Source organism: Lepus europaeus, chromosome 5, assembly GCF_033115175.1.
Source record: "Lepus europaeus isolate LE1 chromosome 5, mLepTim1.pri, whole genome shotgun sequence".
Classification (NCBI taxonomy): Eukaryota; Metazoa; Chordata; class Mammalia; order Lagomorpha; family Leporidae; genus Lepus; species Lepus europaeus.
The window spans coordinates 122,605,508-122,625,963 of record NC_084831.1 but is presented as its reverse complement, the minus strand read 5'-3'; the positions used below and the strand labels follow the sequence as shown (position 1 = coordinate 122,625,963).

The 20,456-nt window shown below is 49.2% G+C and overlaps 1 protein-coding gene across 1 annotated transcript in view; it reads left to right on the top strand.

The window, feature by feature from the left end:
- Positions 1-10,663, top strand: part of FCRL5 (Fc receptor like 5) — a 63,609-nt gene extending 52,946 nt beyond the window's left edge. Inside the window, exons 17-21 of the mRNA XM_062190158.1 lie at positions 2,577-2,637; positions 8,689-8,876; positions 9,651-9,716; positions 9,765-9,923; positions 10,548-10,663. Of these exons, the coding sequence (XP_062046142.1) occupies positions 2,577-2,637; positions 8,689-8,876; positions 9,651-9,716; positions 9,765-9,923; positions 10,548-10,663 (590 nt within the window). The remainder of the gene's footprint in view (positions 1-2,576; positions 2,638-8,688; positions 8,877-9,650; positions 9,717-9,764; positions 9,924-10,547) is intronic.
- Positions 10,664-20,456: the final 9,793 nt, after the last annotated feature.

Below are 20,456 nucleotides of genomic sequence, written 5' to 3'. Positions count from 1 at the left end.
GGACTTGACCCATCTTCTACTGCTTTCCCAGGCCATAGCAGAGAGCTGGATTAGAAGTGGAGCAGCGGGGACTCGAACCAGCGCCCAAATGGGATGCTGGTGCTGCAGACTGGGGCTTTAACCCACTGCACCTCAGAAGCACCCCAGGATTTTTAACTTAAAACATTTTAGCTTCATTTTCTTAGGAATTTAATCTTTCAATTGTAATGCTTCCCTGGGAATTTCACAAATACAGTTATCTCTGTATTGGCATTTTATGATCAGACTGCTTAACGATACCATCAGGTCACACGTAGAACCTCTAGGAAGTATGAGTGAAATAATTTGGGATGGATACAGAGCGGAGGGTTGGGAGTGGACCCTAACTAGTTCACTGTTCTAATCTATTTCAGAGTTCTGGAAGGACAAACTCTCTGCTGCCCCACAGTGGTCGCAAGAGGTTCTACAGAAGCAGAGTGTTCTGTTTAAGGGAGTATCCCTTCATTACTGGGGTAATGGTGTGAATATTCTTCCTATTCACCACAGACCTGTTGACTACAGTTTTAAGGATAAGCCCAGTAGGGTCAGAGAACCAAAAACTAGGGTATACAAGGATTTCCCCTAAAAACCCCAGTTAGTGACTAATAGCCATGGATTCCCATGTCTTCACGGTGGGTCTAACCTGTTCCAGTCCAAAGCATGGGAAATATATTCCTTTCCTCCCTCCTCTCCATTCAGTAAAAGGCTGCAACCCGGATAATTTGTCTTCTCTGAAGACTGAAACCTTCCCTCAGGAACGCTGCCTCAAGTTCCAGCCTGCGGAATGAGGACTTGGCCTGCCCATTTGTTCATCACACTGCAGTGGTTTTGATCACTGTTTTAGGGCTCCCAGAAAAGTAAAACAAATGAGGTGTGTGTGGCTAGATGATAGATGAGATAGATAGATGAGATAGGTAGATAGATAGACAGATAATTAGGCTATTAGAAAGAATTTACTATTGTGACCATGGAGGCAGTGAGAAGCTGGAGACCTGGAGGGGGCGGGGGGGGGGGGGGCAATGGTGTCGTTCCAGTCCAAATGCTGGCAAGCGCCAGACTCAGGAAGAGCCATTTTTCAGCTCAAGTTCAAAGGTGAGAAGACCTATGTCCCACTCAAGCAGCCAGGCAGGGGGGATCCCCCCTCTCCAGAAGAAGAGTCAGCCCTTCCCTTACTCTCAGGCCTTCAATGGGTCCCCCAGGGCCCACTCTCCTTAGAGAGGCCAATGTGTTTTATTCAATCTATTGAACTGATTCAAATGTTAATCGTATCCAAATAAATCCTTACAGAAACACCAGTAATCATGTTTTACCACATATCTGGGCACCCTGTGGCCCAACCAAGTTGACACAAAATGAACTCTCAGAATCATGAAGATGGTCTAGGCCTCACTAACCCTCTTGTTTCTCAGCACATATGTCTGACAGGGAGGAGGGCTGTTAACATGGGAGCCTCCTTAAAGAACCCAGAGACTTTTTTTAAAATTTTTTTATTTATTTAATTTTTATTTATTTGACAGGTAGAGTTATAGACAATGAGAGAGACAGAGAGAAAGGTCTTCCTTCCATTGGTTCACCCCCCAAATGGCCGTTACGACCAGCGCTGCACCAATCCAAAGGCAGGAGCCAGGTGCTTCCTCCTGGTCTCCCATGCAGGTGCAGGGGCCCAAGCACTTGGGCCATCCTCCACTGCCTTCCCAGGCCACAGCAGAGAACTGGACTGGAACAGGAGCAACTGGGACTAGAACCAGCACCCATATGGGATGCCGGCACCGCAGGTGGAGGATTAACCAAGTGAGCCACGGCGCCGGCACCTGAACCCAAAGTTGACAAGTCCAAGATTGTGCCTGCTTTCTCTCATGGCTTCGTCCTTTGTCCCTCCTCAACACCCACCTTGCTCTTGGACATCTGGTGCCCTACATGATATCTCATTTAATTTTACTTGGACCAGTCAACCCTGCTGTCTTTCTCCTCCTCTAACCAACGCTGTCCACCCAACAGAGCCCTAGCCATAAGAACAGCTACTATTTATTAGAGAACAGGTCAGATATCATACTAAGTCAGGTTAGTGCTCACAACAAAGCCTACACAGCAAGAATCCATCGCTATCCCTGTTTGAAAGATGAAGTTCCTGAGACTTAAAGAAATTATTTTAACCTAAGGCCACACATTATTAAATTGGAGCTAGGACTGTCCAACATTGAAGTTTCTGCTCTTTGTTGCTCCACCAGATGACCTTGGTGGGCCTCCCGGGCTGCTGAACCCTATGAGGGCAGAAGCATTTGTGGAGGAGTAGAACAGCACACCCAGCTCGGGAGCCAGGAGGCCTGGCTTCTGCACAGGCCACTACCGCGCACTCTTTGGCCCTTCTCAGTTCTGGGGACTTCATCTGTAGAACAGGAAAGACAGTAACAGCTGCTTGAGAGAATCACTGAAGGAAGGAGATAAGACTTGTGTAAACAGCACACAGATGTTCACCGAGGCAGGTGTGGCCTATCTGCTATGACCAGGCTTGTGCCGGTTCCCGTTTGCCTTTATTACTCCCTCTCCCATCATTACAGTGGAGCAGTTGCAGATTCTTCAGAAGAAAATGAGGAGAAAGCCTCAGAAATCCTCTGAAAGGTAAGAGGGATGAGGTCGATGGGAGGTGTGGGAACATACCCAGTCAGCACTTTGGAGATCGACCTCCTTCACTTGAATGGCATTTGTTCATTTTTCCAAAGAAACAAAGGCCAACAGGTGATTCCCCTAGAGACGCTCTCCTGGGTCTCCTGTTGACCAAAAAAAAAAATGTTTGCTCATAAAGGTTTGCTGGGCAGGCCCAGCACATCCTGCAGCCGTAGGTTTCCTGGCATTAGGCAGCTTGAGAGATAAAGCACAGGATGAAACAAGATAAAGTGAGAGTGCTCAAGCCAATGGGTTTCTTGGGGCTGTGTCGTTCTTGCTCAGCCCTCAGCCTCCCTTCTCATCTCCCCGTCATTGGTCTCATTCCTACTTTTTGTGCTCACTCCACATCCCTGAACTCCATGTCCACCTGTGCCTGTAAGTGCAGAACCACAGTGAAAACCCAGCCTACGACCATGCCAGCGGGCCAGGAGTAAAGGTGGGAGAAGAGGTGAAGGAATAAGGCTGAGATGCAGGCGACCCTGACCAGGCTGCCCTGTCACTCGGGTCACTGTCACTTTGCTTAGCCATCGATTAAGTTCTGTGGGAGAGGAGACGACGGAGGAGATGCCGTGGCCATAACCACAGAGTAGCAGGGAGTAGGCAGGGGCAGGCAATGGCAGAAAGGCTCCACCCAGGGATTCAAGGACCGTGACTCGGGCTATGGGATATGGAGTGACCAGGGAGAGGACAGCCATCTAATTATCAAGCTCCAGTAACAGAGGACATCTTAAAGGTCACCCACTCGCCACTTTTTCTCTGTGGCTCCACAGCTTTCCCACCTGTGCTAGGGCCAAGGACCTCAGCCTGTCATACAGCCTGACATCACAGGTGGTTATGCTGGAAAGAGCCCTTGAGATGAGCTGGCTCAACACGTGCTGGGGAGGGAAACCCACAGGCTTCCTCTCCCCCTCCTCACACTCGGAAAGTTTCCTCCCATAATACTTACTCTGGATGGGTTAACCAGATTGCCTCCTTTAAAGTGGCTGGACCAGTGGAGCAAGCCAATATGAGAGGACATCCCCTCTCCTCACTGCCACTCACTAACACAGCTATGGACTCAGCGCCCAGCCCTGAACCAGGCACTGAAAACACGCTCGTGAACAAAGGGACCGATCTTCTCCTCCAGGAACTGGCATTCCAGCCGGGAGACAGAGCTTTCACAGCAAGCACGATAAATACGTGCCTTACCCTGTGTTTTCCAGGTGATATGAAGGTGTAGAACAGAACAAGGGGATCGGGACTGCCTGGGGAAGGTTGAAGTCACAAAGAGAGCAGTCAAAATCTGGCCCAATTAGTAGGCTCCCTTTTCTAGTTATGGGTTAGGACCATTCGTGACCTTTTTTGAAAGTAGTGCAGTATTTTACAGTGGGCTTGTGTAAGCTTTGGCCCTTACACCAGTGTGGGAGACCCAGAAGAAGCTCCTGGTTCCTGACTTTGTATAGGCCCAGTTCTAGCCATTTGGGGAGTCATTTGGGGAGTGAACCAGCAGAGAGAAAACCTTTCTCTCTGTCTCTCCCTTTCTCTGTCTGTAACTCCACCTTTCAAATGAATAAATCTTAAAAAGAAGAAGGTGACCCTAAAACAAAGGCATGAAGTTTCCATGGCCTTTAGACAGCCAGTGGGCACCAGAAGACGTGTTCCCAAAGGGAAGCTAAGCCATGGATGGGATTATGCCCCACAAGTTTGAGGACAGACAGCAGGGAGCAAGATGGAGGCAGGGAGACCAGATAAGAGGCCACTACACAACCCAGGTAAGAGATGATGGTGGTTCTCACAAGACTGAAGGAGGTGGTCAGGAGTGACGGGGAGCTGGGCAGATTTGGGGGACAGAGTACTCAGAATTTCCTGATGGGTTAGATGTGGAGGCCAAGAGAAAAAACAGAGTTGACATGACTCAAAAACCTTCAGCCTTGGCATCTAGGAGGCTGGGACCTTCCCCCAGAGATGGAGAACAGTGTGGGTAGATCAGGTGTTCAGGAGGAAATCGGGAGTCTGCTCTGAACAAGCTGCATTTGGGTGTCCGGGATAGGATGTCAAGCGGTCACCTACAGGAGTCTGGGTTTTGGAGAGAAGTCTTCAGACCTCCATGTCAGTCATTGGCATAAGGGACAGCCTAAAATCACCAGGGGCATGCCCCGAGGCCATGTCTCCATGGCTTTTTCCAAAACATGGTTTTGAAACTGATTTGTGACTCTGCCTCTCCAAATCCACCAGATGTTTAGTATTGTCCTTTATCAGCCACTGCTTTCACAGTAGTGCATGTGTTATAACATCCCATTCTGAAATACTCCAGGACAGGACCTGGCTCTAGGGCACAGCAGGTTAAGTTGCCACAAGCAGCACCAGCATCCCATATAGGCGCTGGTTTGAATCCTGGCTGCTCCACTTCCAATCCAGCTCCCTGCTAATGTGCTTGGAAAAGCAGTAGAAGATGGCCCAAGTACTTTGGGCCCTGGCATCCACGTGGGAGACCTGGATGGAGTTCCTGGTTCCTGGCTCCTGGCTTCAACCTGGCCCAGCCCAGTATGTTGCAGCCATTTGGGAAGTGAATCAGCAAATAGAAGATTCTCTCTCTCTCTCTCTCTCTCTCTCTCTCTCTCTCTCTCTCTCTGCCTTTCAAACAAATAAAACTTTAAAAAAAATTCTAAACAGGTCTTAGCTGATACTTAATGATAAGATGAAGATATGTGTTCTCCAATAACGAATACAACAGATAGAATGGCCGTTAGTGATCCTGGGGAAAGCAAGGCATCTAAGAGAGTCATGATTCAAATCTGATGCAAACTAAAGTGTGAAGTAACTGTGGATGCCTGATCGCCTGAGGGAGTGGAGAAAAGACCTCCATCCACAGAGTGCTCATCTTGGAGTGCCCAAGGGTTAACTACCTAGTATTTTGTTTCCTTTTCCCTGGGCCTAGTCACAGGACTTGGTTCTGCAGTGACTATGTTCACATGATCAGAGCACCTTAAATACTGGTTAAGGGTTTTCCATTTTCAGAATCAGCCCCAAGCACAGAACACTTAATTACAGTGACTTCAGTATTTGAATACCATTAATATGCTCAATTGAAAAAAGTGATAGTCTGGCTGACAGAAATCCAGAAGCAGGGAGCAGAGGGAAGCCCACGTACGATAATTTCTGTGTTTTGTGTTGTGAAGAGGCAACAGAGTTTTTCCAGAAATGGTACATCAAGGAGTCGAGATTTAGATACACTATTTTTAAGTCTGAATCTAACCACTAGAAAAACCTAGTAATATTACAGACCCAAACCAAGAAGGAAAGTCAGAGGAAGTCATAAATTCTTTAGCTTTCCTGCAGTGTGGGTAATAAGTGCTATTTCCAATTGCTAATCCCAAGAGAAACCGCAGTTTCACCAAAGGACCACTAGATGTCGCTAGGTCCTGAGGCTGGTGCAAGGAGGAGCTTCAGGCTCTGCCTCTGGAAACTGGACCAGCGCGGCCCAGCGAGGCCACCATTGGCGGCCACCAGAAACTCCGGTGGCCTAAGGTGGAATTCTGCGCCCAGATGCAGTGCCTCAGACATGGGCAGCAGCAGGTTGGACAGAGGTGGGCACAAAGAGGCAAGAGCACCTGCCCCGGGCAGCTGGGATGCCATCACCGCGGGCGGAGAAGGCACCACAGAGGGCCCGCTTGCCTTGCCAGGGGCAGAGCTGTGAGCCCAGAGAAGCCGGTGGTGAGAGAGCAGCAAATCAGCCCCATCCTTGGGTCCACCACCCGGCAACCATCCGGGCCTGGAACGTGAGATCACAGCAGAACCTGCCCCCAAGCAGCGTTTTAACATGCATTTTGGAACTTTTTCTCAGTTTTGCAGGTCTCTATAAAGTTAAGCCTATACTTGCTGTGGGACCCAGCCGTCCCACTCCTGGGTGTCTACCTGAGATGAATGAAGACTTAGATTTACCCAAATATCTGCTCATCATCAGTTTATGATTTCCCCACGCTGAAAACAACAAGTGGAGGAACATGGAGGACAAACTTCACATGATGGATTCCTGTTCCACAACTTAAAAAGCCAGAACTCCTGATGTAAGCAAGATGAACAAATGTCAAGTTCACTGAGCCAAGTGAAAGAAACCGTTCTCCACACGCTGGGAACTGCATGCCTCCATTTTTCTGATATTGCTGCAGGCAAGACTCTAAGGGCAGCAAACACGTCCATGACTGCCTGCACCTGGGTTGAGGCAGGAGGTTCACCGTCAGGATGCTTAGGAGAATTCCTGGAAGTGCTGAGCGTTCCATCTGGACCGCGTGCTGGTTGATGAGTGAGGGTATTTGTCAAAACTCACAGGTGCAAAACGCGCGGACTGGAATATGCATGATCCCCTGTGAGGAGGGCAGCTGCCTGCCATGCAGGTAATTCCTGCCCTGGAGCCTTCGCCCTGCTGTGCCCTCTGCTGGGACATTCTTTCCCCAGAGCTCTCTGCAGGTCATTGCTGGGCTGCGTTCAACTTTAGGTCCAGAGGCCACTTCTTGAGGGACTCAGCTCAAATCAGTCTACTTAAAACGTGTGCCCTATCCCCAGCCCCACAACCACCCGCTGGCCCACCATCCCTTTCTGTTGCATCTGGTTTCCTCGTGAAACTTACCGCTGCGTGACCTCACGCTCCGTGGCTTTGCTCCTCCCTGCGTCGCTCTTCCATCCGACCCACCCCAAGGTGCTTTCCAGGGAACTGAGTCAGCCTTGCTCTCTGTGTGTCTCCCTCTAAGATCCATACTCAACACACAGGAGGCTCTCCGCACGTATTTTAGGAATGATAAGCAAATAACATGTGTAGGGCCATGTCCAGCGCACGGAAAGAACTCCTTAAACATGAGCTGCTGCCAGCACTATAGATCAGCATTTGTATGCATCTATTACTATGAGTAGTAATGCTAATATTCATACTACAGTTTATTGCATAACTGGATTAAAATGACAAAGGGCATTGGGGGTGCCCTAAGTGGGCTGCTTCTCTTCTCCCCCAGCTGAGGGGCTACACACATTGCAAAGGCTCGAACAAAGGCAGGTTGTCATCTTTCTGGCCATCCAGGTACACAACCGCTGCTGCAAAGTCCAAGGAGTGACAGAAGTGATGTGAGGCCAACCGCCGTGCACTCATGGGCCAACTCCCTGTTCCTGCCTCCTGGGGATGAGGGCCGTCCCCTGGACTCTGAGGATTCACCCAGGCTCAGAAGGGGTCCGGGAATGAAGGAACACTTAGATCTCCTGATTCTTTGCTCTCAGCTCTTGCGCTGACTTCAGCACCTGTACACACACACACACACGTCCATCAGTGGCAAATAAGATCTCTAATCTCAGGGCAGCACTGTGGCATAGTAGGCTAAGCCTTCGCCTGCGGCACAAGTACCTCATAAGGGCACTGGTTCATGTGCCGGCTGCTACATTTCCAATCTAACCCTCTGCCTATGACCTGAGAAAGCAGTGAAAGATGCCCCAACTGCTTGGGCCTCTTGCACCTGCGTGGGAGACCCAGAAGAAGCTCCTGGCTTTAGATCTGCCCAGCTCTGGTCATTGTAGCCATTTAGGGAGTGAACCGATGGATGTAAGACCTTTCTGTCTGTAACTCTACCTCTCAAATAAATAAAATCTTTTAAAAAAAGGACTCTAATCTCAAAAGATGGGACTAGGCTGCAGCACAGGCAGTTCAGGTCATAGAGATTGCTGGTGCCTGTGAAAGATGGGCTGGGGGTTCAACTCTCAGACTCGCTGCCAGGCTGAGCAGACCACGGAGGCAAGTGTGAGGCACAGGACAGTGGGTCTCCTTCGGCCTGAGATGGTGGCAGCATCAGAACAGAAAAAAACAGGGTGACACGAATTCTGCGTAAGCAGCATCACAAATCTGGAAGGGACAAATGACATCAGCCGCCCAGGAAGGCCACAGCAACAGGGTCCCAGCAGCCCCCGGTGCCTTTGGTGACACTGCTGCCCAGCAGCCCAGCAGCACTTTCCCTGGCCCACGTTACAGCTTGTTCTTGCCACTCCCAGAGGCCTTAAGGCTGGAAAAGCCCTGCACAGCATACTGGCTCCCATTTCCGCCTGCAGTCAAGGGCAGGGACCCCAGGCTCACACAGTGCTGTATGCAGTCCACCTCACCCCTGGCTACCGGGTGCTGAAGGAGAGGAGGAGGCACACAGCTGCCCTCTCTGCTGGCCATGGCGAGAGGCACCCTGGAGGTGGTGCAGGTGGCACAAGGGCGTGAGGATGGCGGACCCCTGTCCTCCCCATCCTGCAGTCGGGACACCACGGCCCCCATGCACGCCTCCAGCTAGGGCAGAGCGAGAAGAAACTCTTATCTCTTAGGTTGCCTCTGTGAAAGAGAGGTCAGCAGAAGAGAATCAGGGAGAGAAAAGGAGTCTTTAATTGTAGTCTAGGTCTGTCAGTAAAGTTCTCGCTGGCAGGATGCCCAGAAGAGTCAGCCCAAAAGCTGATCTCCTCCTCTTGCTCCGTCCTCAGCCTCCTAACAGAGCACGGGAAATAGAACTCCCCTGCTCCACTGAAATTTGCTGTTATTTTTCACGTCATTCGTGTTCAGAGCTTCATGTTTCATTCATGTGAAGGGCTGGATACCTGTGTAGATAAGTTGTTTGTTTAAGTCATAAGCGCATAGTTAGTGGAAAACTAATGGTGATTTTAAAGTTATACACGTTGATGTAAATGATGTTGCAATAAACTCGCCAAACTTTGGTGCAAGTGAACAGCATGCTAGGACTTATTTTTCACGCTATAGAAACCATTGTGGTGTCAAGGGGAACAATTTCACTCTTCCTGTGAAAGCACTGTGAGTGATTTCTGAGTTCTGTGGTGAACAGAGCCCTGGTGTGATGGTTTTGTCAGGGTAAGCATTGCCTCCCACATCTCAAGGCCTCGCTGCCCTGGCCCAGTTCCACTCACACCTCCAGCTTTCAGCCAGAACCTCCCACCCTGACCCCCCTTTCTCTTGCCTGCAGCTACCCCAGAGCCTGCAGCCCACAACGTTCTCACTGAAACTCTCGGCGAGGGGTTGGAGCCTCAGTGTACGTCTCTAACTTGCCTACGTTGACAGCTCCCATCTGCATCCCCAGCAAAGACCATTAACATCTGGAAAACAAAGGCCCAGGCACAGGCGAGCACGAGGGAGCGGGGACCTAAGTCAGAGGAGACCGACTTAGAGGGACTGCTGGAAGCTTTAAAGGGGAAGATGACCAAGAGAGGGCCTGGGCCCAGGGGCAGCGAGGTGGGAGGTCGGGGGGCAGGGACTTCTCACTGCAGGCAGTACTGGGACCACAGGAGGCTCTTCGGGCCCCTAGTCCACGGTGGGCTGGGAGACACCTCCATGGTGTCACTGGCTTCAGAACAGGGAGGGAACTCCAGGACTGACGGTCATCCCAGGCCCCTGAGTTCTACCAGCCCTGTGTGGTGGGGAAGGACGGCACAGGCCACCAACACAGGGACACGGAGACCCAGACGTCAGGGTGTGGGCTCGGGAGCCAAATGCAGGACCTGCAGCAGGAGGGAGATCAGTGAGTGTCCAGGCTCTGGAGGCAGGCTTCATTGTCCATAGCATTTTCTAGAAAACTCAGAGATAATTAGCAAGGGATTTTTCCACGTTGGAAGTCCTCAGTGAAGAAAGCACACAGCACACACACAAAGGTGCCCTAACTGCGCATGTGCACTCCCTGCCCCTCACAGGCACTGACCGCCCCTTCTCAGAGGCTCCAGGTGCCCCGGGAACCCCCTCCGCCTCCACCTCCACCTCCACCCACCTCTGCCTGCTCTCATAAGGCACTATGTTGGAAAAGACGAATCAAGAAATAAAACCAAAACATTAAAACGTGACAATAAAACATTGCCCTGTGGCCTTGCAGGGCTCATTCCACAGGCCAATTTCAAGGCCAGCCTGCCGTCGTCAGGGTGGAGAGGCGACAGCCATCTTCAAGAAGGGAACGTCCACTCTGTGACGGCTGATGACCTCATAAGCTGAAGCCTCTCGGATGCCAAAGGCGCTTGCAATGTGTCTTCCAGAGTATCGCTCAGCCCCACCCTTTGTGAAACACTGTTGGCACAGCACTGCCGATCTAAGTAATACAATCATTTCTTTCTAAAGCACCACGCACACACACACACCCTCAGGGCAAGTGAGGGTCGTGCCCTCAGCCAAATGAACTAGGGAGTCCCTCACTCCCACCGAAGGGCTCACGGCTTCTCCGCACAGAATTCAGTCTCTCTCCCCCATTCTCACACCATCACCCTAGCCAGCCTTGCCACAAATGGTTGACAATGAGCTGTGGCTGAAAGTGTGGAAATATGGAGAGGTGCTAGGCTATCTGTTAGGACCTCAGCTGCCTCAGCACGTGAGGAAGAACCTATCAGACAGTGGGACACAGCAGAGGAGCCGGGCTGGACCATGTGGAGCGGGCGCAACAGCTCCATCTTGGTAGCAGCTGCCTGTGTTGGAAGGGGAAGGAAGAGAATGCAAGACAAGTTGAAGCCAGCGCTTCACTCTCAAAGCTCAGAGCATCCAGGGAGAGCTGCTGGGTAGGGCCCCGGCAGGGAAGGGGAGCAAGGAGGCTGGGCGCTTCTCAGCTTCACTGTCTCCCAGAGTGGGGACCAAGGTACAGAGCAAACTGAAAATCCTGATGTTGAGCCCCATGGGAAGAAGCTGAGATGTTCAAAGCATGGAAACTGCTTCCAAAAAGGTTCCTGGAAAGATGGATTCAAACACAAGTTTATTCGGGTGCAAAAAATGTAATCCATGCATAGTTTTTTTTTAATAATACAAATTTTTGTGAGCTTTTAGAAGACTGCTCATATGCATGGATTTCTAAACCTTTTTGTACCAAAGAAAACATCTTGGCCGGCGCCGCGGCTCACTAGGCTAATCCTCCGCCTTGCGGCGCCGGCACATCAGGTTCTAGTCCCGGTCGGGGCACCGGATTCTGTCCCGGTTGCCCCTCTTCCAGGCCAGCCCTCTGCTGTGGCCAGGGAGTGCAGTGGAGGATGTCCCAAGTGCTTGGGTCCTGCACCCCATGGGAGACCAGGAGAAGCCCCTGGCTCCTGCCATCGGATCAGCGCGGTGCGCCGGCCGCAGCACGCCAACCGCGGCGGCCATTGGAGGGTGAACCAACGGCAAAAGGAAGAGCTTTCTCTCTGTCTCTCTCTCACTGTCCACTCTGCCTGTCAAAAAAAAAAAAGAAAGAAAGAAAAAGAAAACATCTTTTGAATTCAATTTCCACAAAAATAAATTTATCTTTTTAATATGTGTTTTTATATTTATTTGAAAGGCAGAGCAAGAGAGAGAGAGATCTTCCATCCACTGGTTCACTCCCCAGATAGCTACAACAGCCAGGGCTGAACCAGGCCGAAGCCAGGAGCCTGGAACTTCATCTGGGTCTCCCATGTGGGTGGCAGAGGCCCAGATACCTGGGCCATCTCCTGCTGCCTTTCCAGGGGCATTAGCAGGGAGCTGGAGCAGAAGCTGAGCAGCCAGGATTTGAACCAGCGCTCTGAAATGGATGCAGCATTGCAAGCTGCAACTTAACCCACTGTGCCACAATATCAGCTCCAAAAATCAGCTTAGCCTTTAAGTTTAAGTTTAAGCCTTTAAGTTCCTTTTACCAGGAACTGAAGCAGCCTCAAATCTGTGCCCAGCGACCAACAGAGAAGATATATGTGGATTTATTCCAGCGTGGGCGAGAAGTGGGAAGAGCAGAGGAAACACCTTCCTTTTATTCCAACTCGTGTTTTCTCAGCCCTGATGGCTGAAAGGGTAGAAAGGGGAAGTGGTCACAAGTGTGAGGTTTTCCTTAGCGCTGTTTCTTTACCACTCAACCCTCCTCTGACCTCCAGCATCAGCAGGGGAAGCTTGAGATCCGGTCACGGGAAAGGTCACCAGAGTGTGTCACTGCCACTCTGACATTCTGCAAGCTGTGACCTCTTTGCAGACCACAGGCCCCAAAGGCCAAATTCTCGAAGCAGCTGGGAGCCTGTGACTGTGCCTGCCCTGCGGGATGGGGCACCCTCAAAAGCTGCACACACTGAGGCCTCACTGGCTGCAGGGGACAAGAACCAGCCAGGGCATCTGCGCATCTCCTAGGAGCTATCTGGACACCTCCGAAGACCTCGAGCTCACACAGCAGGAGCCACTGGGGCCGGCTCCCTCCTGGTCCCAAAATCATGCCTTCATGGAGAGTCAAGTTTTTCCCATGTTTCCTGTTGACACAAGTCAACAGCCTTTGTGTTTTCACCAGTGTTTCTCTCTTGGGAAGTTTTCACACACACACACACACACACGCTTAATCACATCTCTAGAGTCACCATGCCATGAACAGAGAATCATTACAGTCATGTTGTTGGGCGCCAGTGTTGTGGCACAGTGGGTGAAGCCTCTGCTTGTGACACTTGCGTCCCCTATATAGAGTGCTGGTTTGAGTCCCAGCTGCTCGGCTCCCAACCCAGCTCCTTACTAATGTGCCTGGGAAAGATGGCCCAAGTGCTTGGACCTCTGCTACCCACATAGGAGACTTGGATGAAGTTCCAGGCTCGTGGGTTCAGCCTGACCAAGCCCTGGTCATTTTGGCCATTTGGGGAAGTGAACCAGCAGATGGAAGATCTCTCTTTCTCTTCTCTCTCCCTCTCTCTCTCTCTCTCTCTCTCTCTCTCTCTCTCTCTCTCTCTCTCTCTCCCCCTCCCACCCCTCCCTCTGTCACTCTGTTTTTCAGATAAATAAAACACATCTTTATAGAAAACACTGTATTTTTAAGATAGCCAGTCTTACAGACTCACTCAATGACTAAGCGGTTTATAATGCATGCCATTCTCATAGAACACATGATTCAAATGTTTTATGTTTAAGTGCATGAATTACTACTTGCCATAGAGCTTCGGATTACTCGTGAAAGTCAAATCCACTGATCACCGGAGTCTAAAGGCCGCCGTGGTCTCTCTGATGTTCCCTCTCAGAGCCTGCGTGTACTTCACTCCCTTTACCATGCGGTCCTGCCCACCTGAGTGGCAGTTCTTCCTGAGAAAGTTCCTTGTACCATCATGGAGACACCAAACGTCTCTGAACTTTGCATAACTGTCTTTTTTGCAATCAGAGATTGAAGAGAGGGGAGGAAGAAAGTTGCCACGTGATTGGTCACTCTTGGTTTTCTGCATTTTCTTAATCCAACAACCTTCCTAATCCAAACCATTTAACAACAGTTTCAGGCCGGCACCCCGGGTTCTAGTCCCGATTGGGTGCTGGATTCTGTCCCGGTTGCTCCTCTTCCAGTCCAGCTCTCTGCCGTAGCCCGGGAAGGCAGTGGAGGATGGCCCAAGTGCTTGGGCCCTGCACCCGCATGGGAGACCAGGAGGAAGCACCTGGCTCCTGGCTTTGGATCGGCGCAGTATGCCAGCCGTAGCACCCATTTGCAGGGTGAACCAATGGAAGGAAGACCTTTCTCTCTGTCTCTCTCTCTCTCTCTCTCTCTCTCTCACTGTCTAACTCTGCCTGTCAGGAAAAAAAAAAAAAAAAAACAGTTTCTGCTATAACGTCCCTCTCATGAAATTTCTGTGCAACCCAGTGGGCCACAGTGGCCCTGATCTGCTTGCCCACAGGTGTTGAAGCAACTGTACATCACCTCGGCTGTAGGCCCACCACACACCCAGCTCTTAACCAGGCATTTCACCGTGTGGTCCTTTCAAAACACGGAATAGGTACAATCAATGCATTCTGTCCTATTTCAGAGAAAAATGAAACTAAGATTCACACCAGCTCAGTAAGTCGTCCAAGTGCACCCGGTTGGAAAGTGACAGAGCAGGGAGTCAGTCTGCAGAGCCTGCAGCCTGAACCTCTGTTCCTAGTGTAGGTCATCAGGTGGTCGTCACAGGTGGCACTCACAGACCCACGTTCTGTCCCCAGGTCACACAACCTCTTCCAGTTCCTGCAGGACATCAGACCCAGCTGTGTCTCCTAGGGACTTTCCTGCTCACAGGCAGAATGCCTGGAATTGCACTCACTAGTGCTACCATGTGGCCAGGGGTTCCCCAGATGGGCTCAAAGGTCAGAATCTTTGAAGAATTCACATGCTCCCTGGAGAAAGGTCCTGGTATCACGTTGATTCCAAGGGAACTCTTGTCAAGTGCAAGCAGGTCATCCCGTCTCCAGCTGGCTATCTGCAGGCAGGAAATCAGACATGGAGAGAACGCTCAGGTCACCCAGCACAGGATGTCCATGGTGGGCAGCACCTCCCACAGACAGCACAGGTCCAGAGTCTGCAACAGGCGATGGCGTTGCCGGTAACCTGATGCTGAGGAAGGCCTATGCAGAGATCATTTGCATCTGGCCTCTGTCCAACTCTGGAGGAGCTAGAGGCTGGAGACTACTCCTAACGGATTAATCTGTCTCCTTCATTTAATGAGAATTTTCTTGTTCTGCTCCCATTTTCCAGGTCTAGAGTGGTACATTCTTTGTTTGATTTTTTTTAAAGATTTATTTATTTATTTGAAAGTCAGAGTTAGAAAGAGACGGCAAGAATCTTCTCCATCCGCTAGTTCACTCCCCAAATCTGCAATGGCCAGGGTTGGGTCAGGCCAACTCCAGCTGCATCTCCCATGAGGTTAGCAAGGGCCTAAGTACTTGGGTCATCCTCCACTACCTTCCCAGGTGCATTAGCAGAGAGCAGGATCAGAAGTGGAGCAGCCAGGACTGGAACAAGCCCTCAAATGGGATGCCAGCAGCACAGGCAGCACCTTAACCCATTGTGCCACAGCACTGATCACAATGTCTTGTTTCTGTCCAAGAGCCTTAGTCATGGGAGTACTTGCAATGACTGCCTCAGAATAGTCATTGCACCTTTCCTGTGAACTTCCTAAATTTTTCACATTCATTTGAAACCTCTTGAGTTGTTTCATTCTTCTTCCTGGCCTCTGGGTTTTTCCTTACTGCATCATAGTTGATGGGTTTCATCCTTGTGAGTAGGTTTGTGGGTGCTGCTCCCACTGTTCTTGTCGAGATGGGGTTTGTGGGTATTGCACCCACTGTCCTTAGCAGTATAGGGCTTGTGGGTGTTACACCAAATGTTCTTAGTGATTTGGAGGTTTGTGGGTCGCACACCTGCTGTTCTTATTGAGATGGGGTTTGTGGGTGTTGTACCCACTCTTCTTAGTGAGATGGGAGGTTGAGGATGTAGCTCTTACTGTTCTTATTTTTAAGATTTACTGATTTGTTTATTTGAAAAGCAGTGTGTCGGAGAGAAAGAGACAGAGATTCCATCCACTGGTTCACTCCCAAAATAGACACAACAGCCAAATCTGGGCCAGGTAGAAGCCAGGAGCCAAGAACTCCATCTTGGGCTCCCATGTAAGTGGCAGGGCTCAAGCATTTGAGCCATTTCATGTTGCCTTCCAAGGCAAAATAGCAGGCAGCTGGATTAGAAGCAGAGTAGCCAAGGCTCTAGCTGGCACTCCGGTAGGGATACCAGAGTTGCAAAAAGCAGCTTAGCCCCCTGCACCCCTCCACCAGCCCCACTACTGTTCTTCTTGAGATAGAGGTCTGTGGATATGGCCTCTGCTGTTCCAGTTGAGATGGGAATCATTTGGTTTCACCTACAGTGCTTCATGAGAGGTGGTTTGTGGGTATCGCATCAACTGGTCTTATTGAGAGCAGGTTGCATCTACCGTTCTTAGTGAGATTGCCATGTAAATCTACAGTTCCGACAGGAGTCTCCATCTGTTCATGATACGTGAAGTCCACAACCACCTGTGGTTCTTGCACAGTGGCAGAGGCATGATTCTCTCCTCCAGTCTGTCTGCAATTGAGCTCCTTTCTCTAGGCCAGGGACTCTCAAACTTTAGGCAGCCTCAGAATCACTGGAAAGACCTGTTGGACCACAGGCTCCTGGGCCCCATTCCAAGAGAAGAGAAAGGAAGAGGAGAGGCAACAGGAGGGAAATGATCAGAGTTCATTGCATGCCATAGGCCAGTGATGTAATGTGTGTTCATTGTCTATCAACAGTAAAACTTTTCAAGAGCCACTGTGCTGTTACTTCCCAGCTAAGAGCTCCTCTGGCCTCTGCTTGATTTCTTCCAAAGCAGAGGAGACCCACAGCTTCCCAAGAGGCTCCTTCAACCTCAGGGAGCTAAGAGAAGCCACATCCCTGTGGAGCAAGAGTGACAGCCGGGAAGCCAGAGCCTTGTCTCTCTAAGGGAAATCTTCTACATGTATTTCCCACAAGACACTTTCTCTCTTAAAGGGTAGGTCTTCACACTGAATTGATTTGGAGGGGATGGCTCCAGTTTTTTAGTTGTAGTCATACATATTTTTGACTCCCATAGTCACATAAGTTCCAGATGCAAATTAGAGTAAGAACACATCTGTGCTCTGTGTCCTCAGGTGAAAAATGAGTCCTATTTATTTAAGCTGTTATATATGATGCTAAGTAGAAACTTCCACTTTTCTCTTTTTTCTCCTTGGGCTACTCAAGGCAGGATCAAGAAAAGGCCTCCTTGGCTTCCAATCATGGGGCAGCTCGTGTCTCAAGCTCCATAGAGCACCTGCACCATACCCAGGTGTGGGCAGGCCAACCCCACCCCCAGGAAAAAGGATTCTGATTATCTCCTCACTCATTTGGCCAAGTATCCCAGTAGACAGATTTCCAGCCCCCTCCATCCTGGGCTGAGATAATCCAGGGAATAAGTATCTCTGTTCCCTAGTAAGAAAGTGATATCTGGGAAACCCACGAGAGGAGCTGGCACCAACTGATCCTAGCAAGAGCTCAAGCGACAGAGACATTGAGGATGGAGACCCGAGCAGAGTCTTTCCAGAAGGGGATGGAACAGAGTGGACCTGAACCCAACAGCCTGGCACCAAGTGGGAAGACTGACCACCCACTGGACAGCACTTTCCCTTCCTCCTACCTGCACAGAGCCATGGGGCCCCTACCGAATCCTGAACCCATAGAGGCACTGCAGTGGGACCAGGAGGTCTTCTGCTTGATCCTCCCGCCAAACCCAGGAGACCCTTCAGAGCACCTGTAGCCCTAGTCATTTACTGTTGTGTAAGCACCTTTGGCACAGGCAACCTGGTTCCCCATTGGGCATAAGGTCAGGAAATGTCAGAGATACACAAAAAAATAAACATAAGAGGTTTTTCTAGCCACACTGTGTGCATTACTGAACTACTCTAACTTCAGAAATGCCTACGTGAAAACTTACTTGAAAAAGTCATTGTTTCTGCCTATTCCTTGCACACGAAGTATAACTCCATCCTCTGTATAGTTGTTTCAAGTAGCTGAGGAGCCACAGTATGGAATACGCCGGAGGTCCCTCCTTTCCAAAGCCCAGAAAAATGTCTAAGGTGGGCGAGGAAGGGGGTGGGAGCCGTTTTTTCCGTTGACCAGGCTTTTCTGTGAAGTTTCAGTTCTGCATTAAGCCACTAGGTGTCACTGAATTCACAGGTAACAGACGTGTGAACGCTGAGAATGAAATTGATTACAGAAGTAAAACCACGCAATTTATTTTCTTTCAGTTTATTTAATTTTTTATTTATTTTCCCCCAAAGAAATCTTTTATTTAAGGAATACAAACTTCATGCATTTCATAAATACAACTTCAGGAATGTAGTTATTCTTCCCACCATACCCGCCCTCCCACACCTCCTCCTCCTCCCTCTCCCAATCCCAGTCGCATTCTCCACTAAGATCCATTTTTTATTAACTCTATACACAAAAGACCAACTCTATACTAAATAAAGAGTTCAAAAATTTGCACAAAAAAAAACTGTTGCTCAACAGCCAAGGGCTGTTCAGTCATTGCATCTTGAAGTTATTTAGTTTCTTTTTTTTTTTTTAGAAACTTAATTAACTTTAAAGAAGCAACTAAGAATGATACATCTTTTTGTGAGCACTTAGACATAATTATAATGCAACTCTTTGAGGACAGAGGTCCTGCATGGGAAGTTAGTGCACAATGACTCTTGTTGTTAATTTAACAATTAACATTCTTATGTACGATGTCAGTGATTACCTGAGGCGCTTGACATGAGCTTCCTAGGCTATGGAAGCCTTTTGAATCCACAAACTCCATCAGTGTTTAGACAAGGCCATAGCAAATGGAAGTTCTCTCCTCCCTTCAGAGAAAAGTGCCTCCTTCCTTGATGACCACTTCTTTCCACCGGAGTCTCACCTGCCGAGGTCCTCCATTTGGACACTTTTTGCCACAGTGTCTTGGCTTTCCATGCCTGAAAACCACACATATTCTGATCTCAATTTTGACTTGTCTTGTTATCACATTACTCAAAGGTATACAAACACAAAAATGTATATATCTTATGCTTATTTCAAAAATAATACAATTAAAAGTATAAAAATAGAAACAAAGCAATAAAATCCAAGTTAATATATTTGAGTGATGTCTTTCTGCTGGAACTAAAGTGGTGATTTGGACTTGACCAGGAGTAATGTATGTTCACATTTTAGGTCCATGGATATGGACATAAGTCTACCACACATGTGGCGGATCATCATTTCAGTTATCTTTTAAATTCCCATTTAAAAATTAATTTTAATCCATCTATAATTCTTTTGATGAATCAATAGATTGAAGAATGCCACCCCAGTTCACTCAGCCATACCAACCTTTTGTGGTATTAATGTATTATAATGTTAATTACCTTTGAAATATTTCCCCCAAAGAGTTGAATATGAATACAAATCATTCCAGTAGCTATTGATATTTTCTTTATGGCTTTTAGCTACTGAGAGCTGGCCAGACCTTAGGGAGCAGAAACTACAAAGTCCATTCCACCATTTCTGACACCCGCACCAGGTGCAACCTAGGCAGAGGTGTGCAGCTCCTCCTCCCCACCCTGGAGGTACTGGTTTTGTCTCAAGTCCCCACCCTAGCCACCTCCAGGGTAAGCTGCCACCTGCAAGGCTGGCATTCCAGATGGGCACCTCTTCTAGTCCCTGCAGCTCCATTTCCAATCCAGCTCCCTGCTAATGCACCTAGGAAAAGAGAAAAAAATAAACAGCCAAACTACTTGGGCCCTTGCACCCATGTGGGAGACCTGGATGAAGCTCCTGGCTTCAGTCTGGCCCAAACACAACTGTTGTAGCCATTTGAGGAGTGAACCAGCAGGTGGAAGAATGCTCTCTTTCTTTCTTCCTCTCTCTCTCTCTATCTGTAACTCTGCCTTTCAAATAAACAAAATAAATCTTTTAAATTAAAAAAAAAAAGTAGAAAGAGAAGCTGGCACTGACATCCATATGAGTGCTGGTTTGTGTCCCAGCTGCTCCTCTTCTGATCCAGTTTTCTGCTTATGGCCTGGAAAATAGCAGAAGATGGCCCAAGTGCTTGGGCCCCTGCACCATCTGGCTCCTGGCTTCAGATTGGACCAGCTCTGGCCATTGTGGCCAGTTGGGAAGTGAACCAGTGAAGGAAGACTTTTCTCTATATATCTCCCTCTATATATAACTTTGCCTCTCAAATAAGTAAATAAAATCTTTTTTGAACAGTAGAAGAAAAAGAGTGCAAACTCTCACCTGAGCTACTAGTTCTTAACCATGGTGTGGCTGTGGATGGAAAGAAATGTGAGGATGTGACTAGGCATCCGTTGAAAAAGTCCCAAAGAGTCCACCATAATCCCAACATCCCCAGGGCAAGCTGGCCTGCACTGAGTGAGCATCTCAAGGGTGAACCGATTAATTCCAAGTGAACCTGAGTATCGGCCCACAAAGTCTCTGTGCAAAGCTCTTCATCTTCACTCAAGAATTTCTCCTGGTTCATAGGTCACC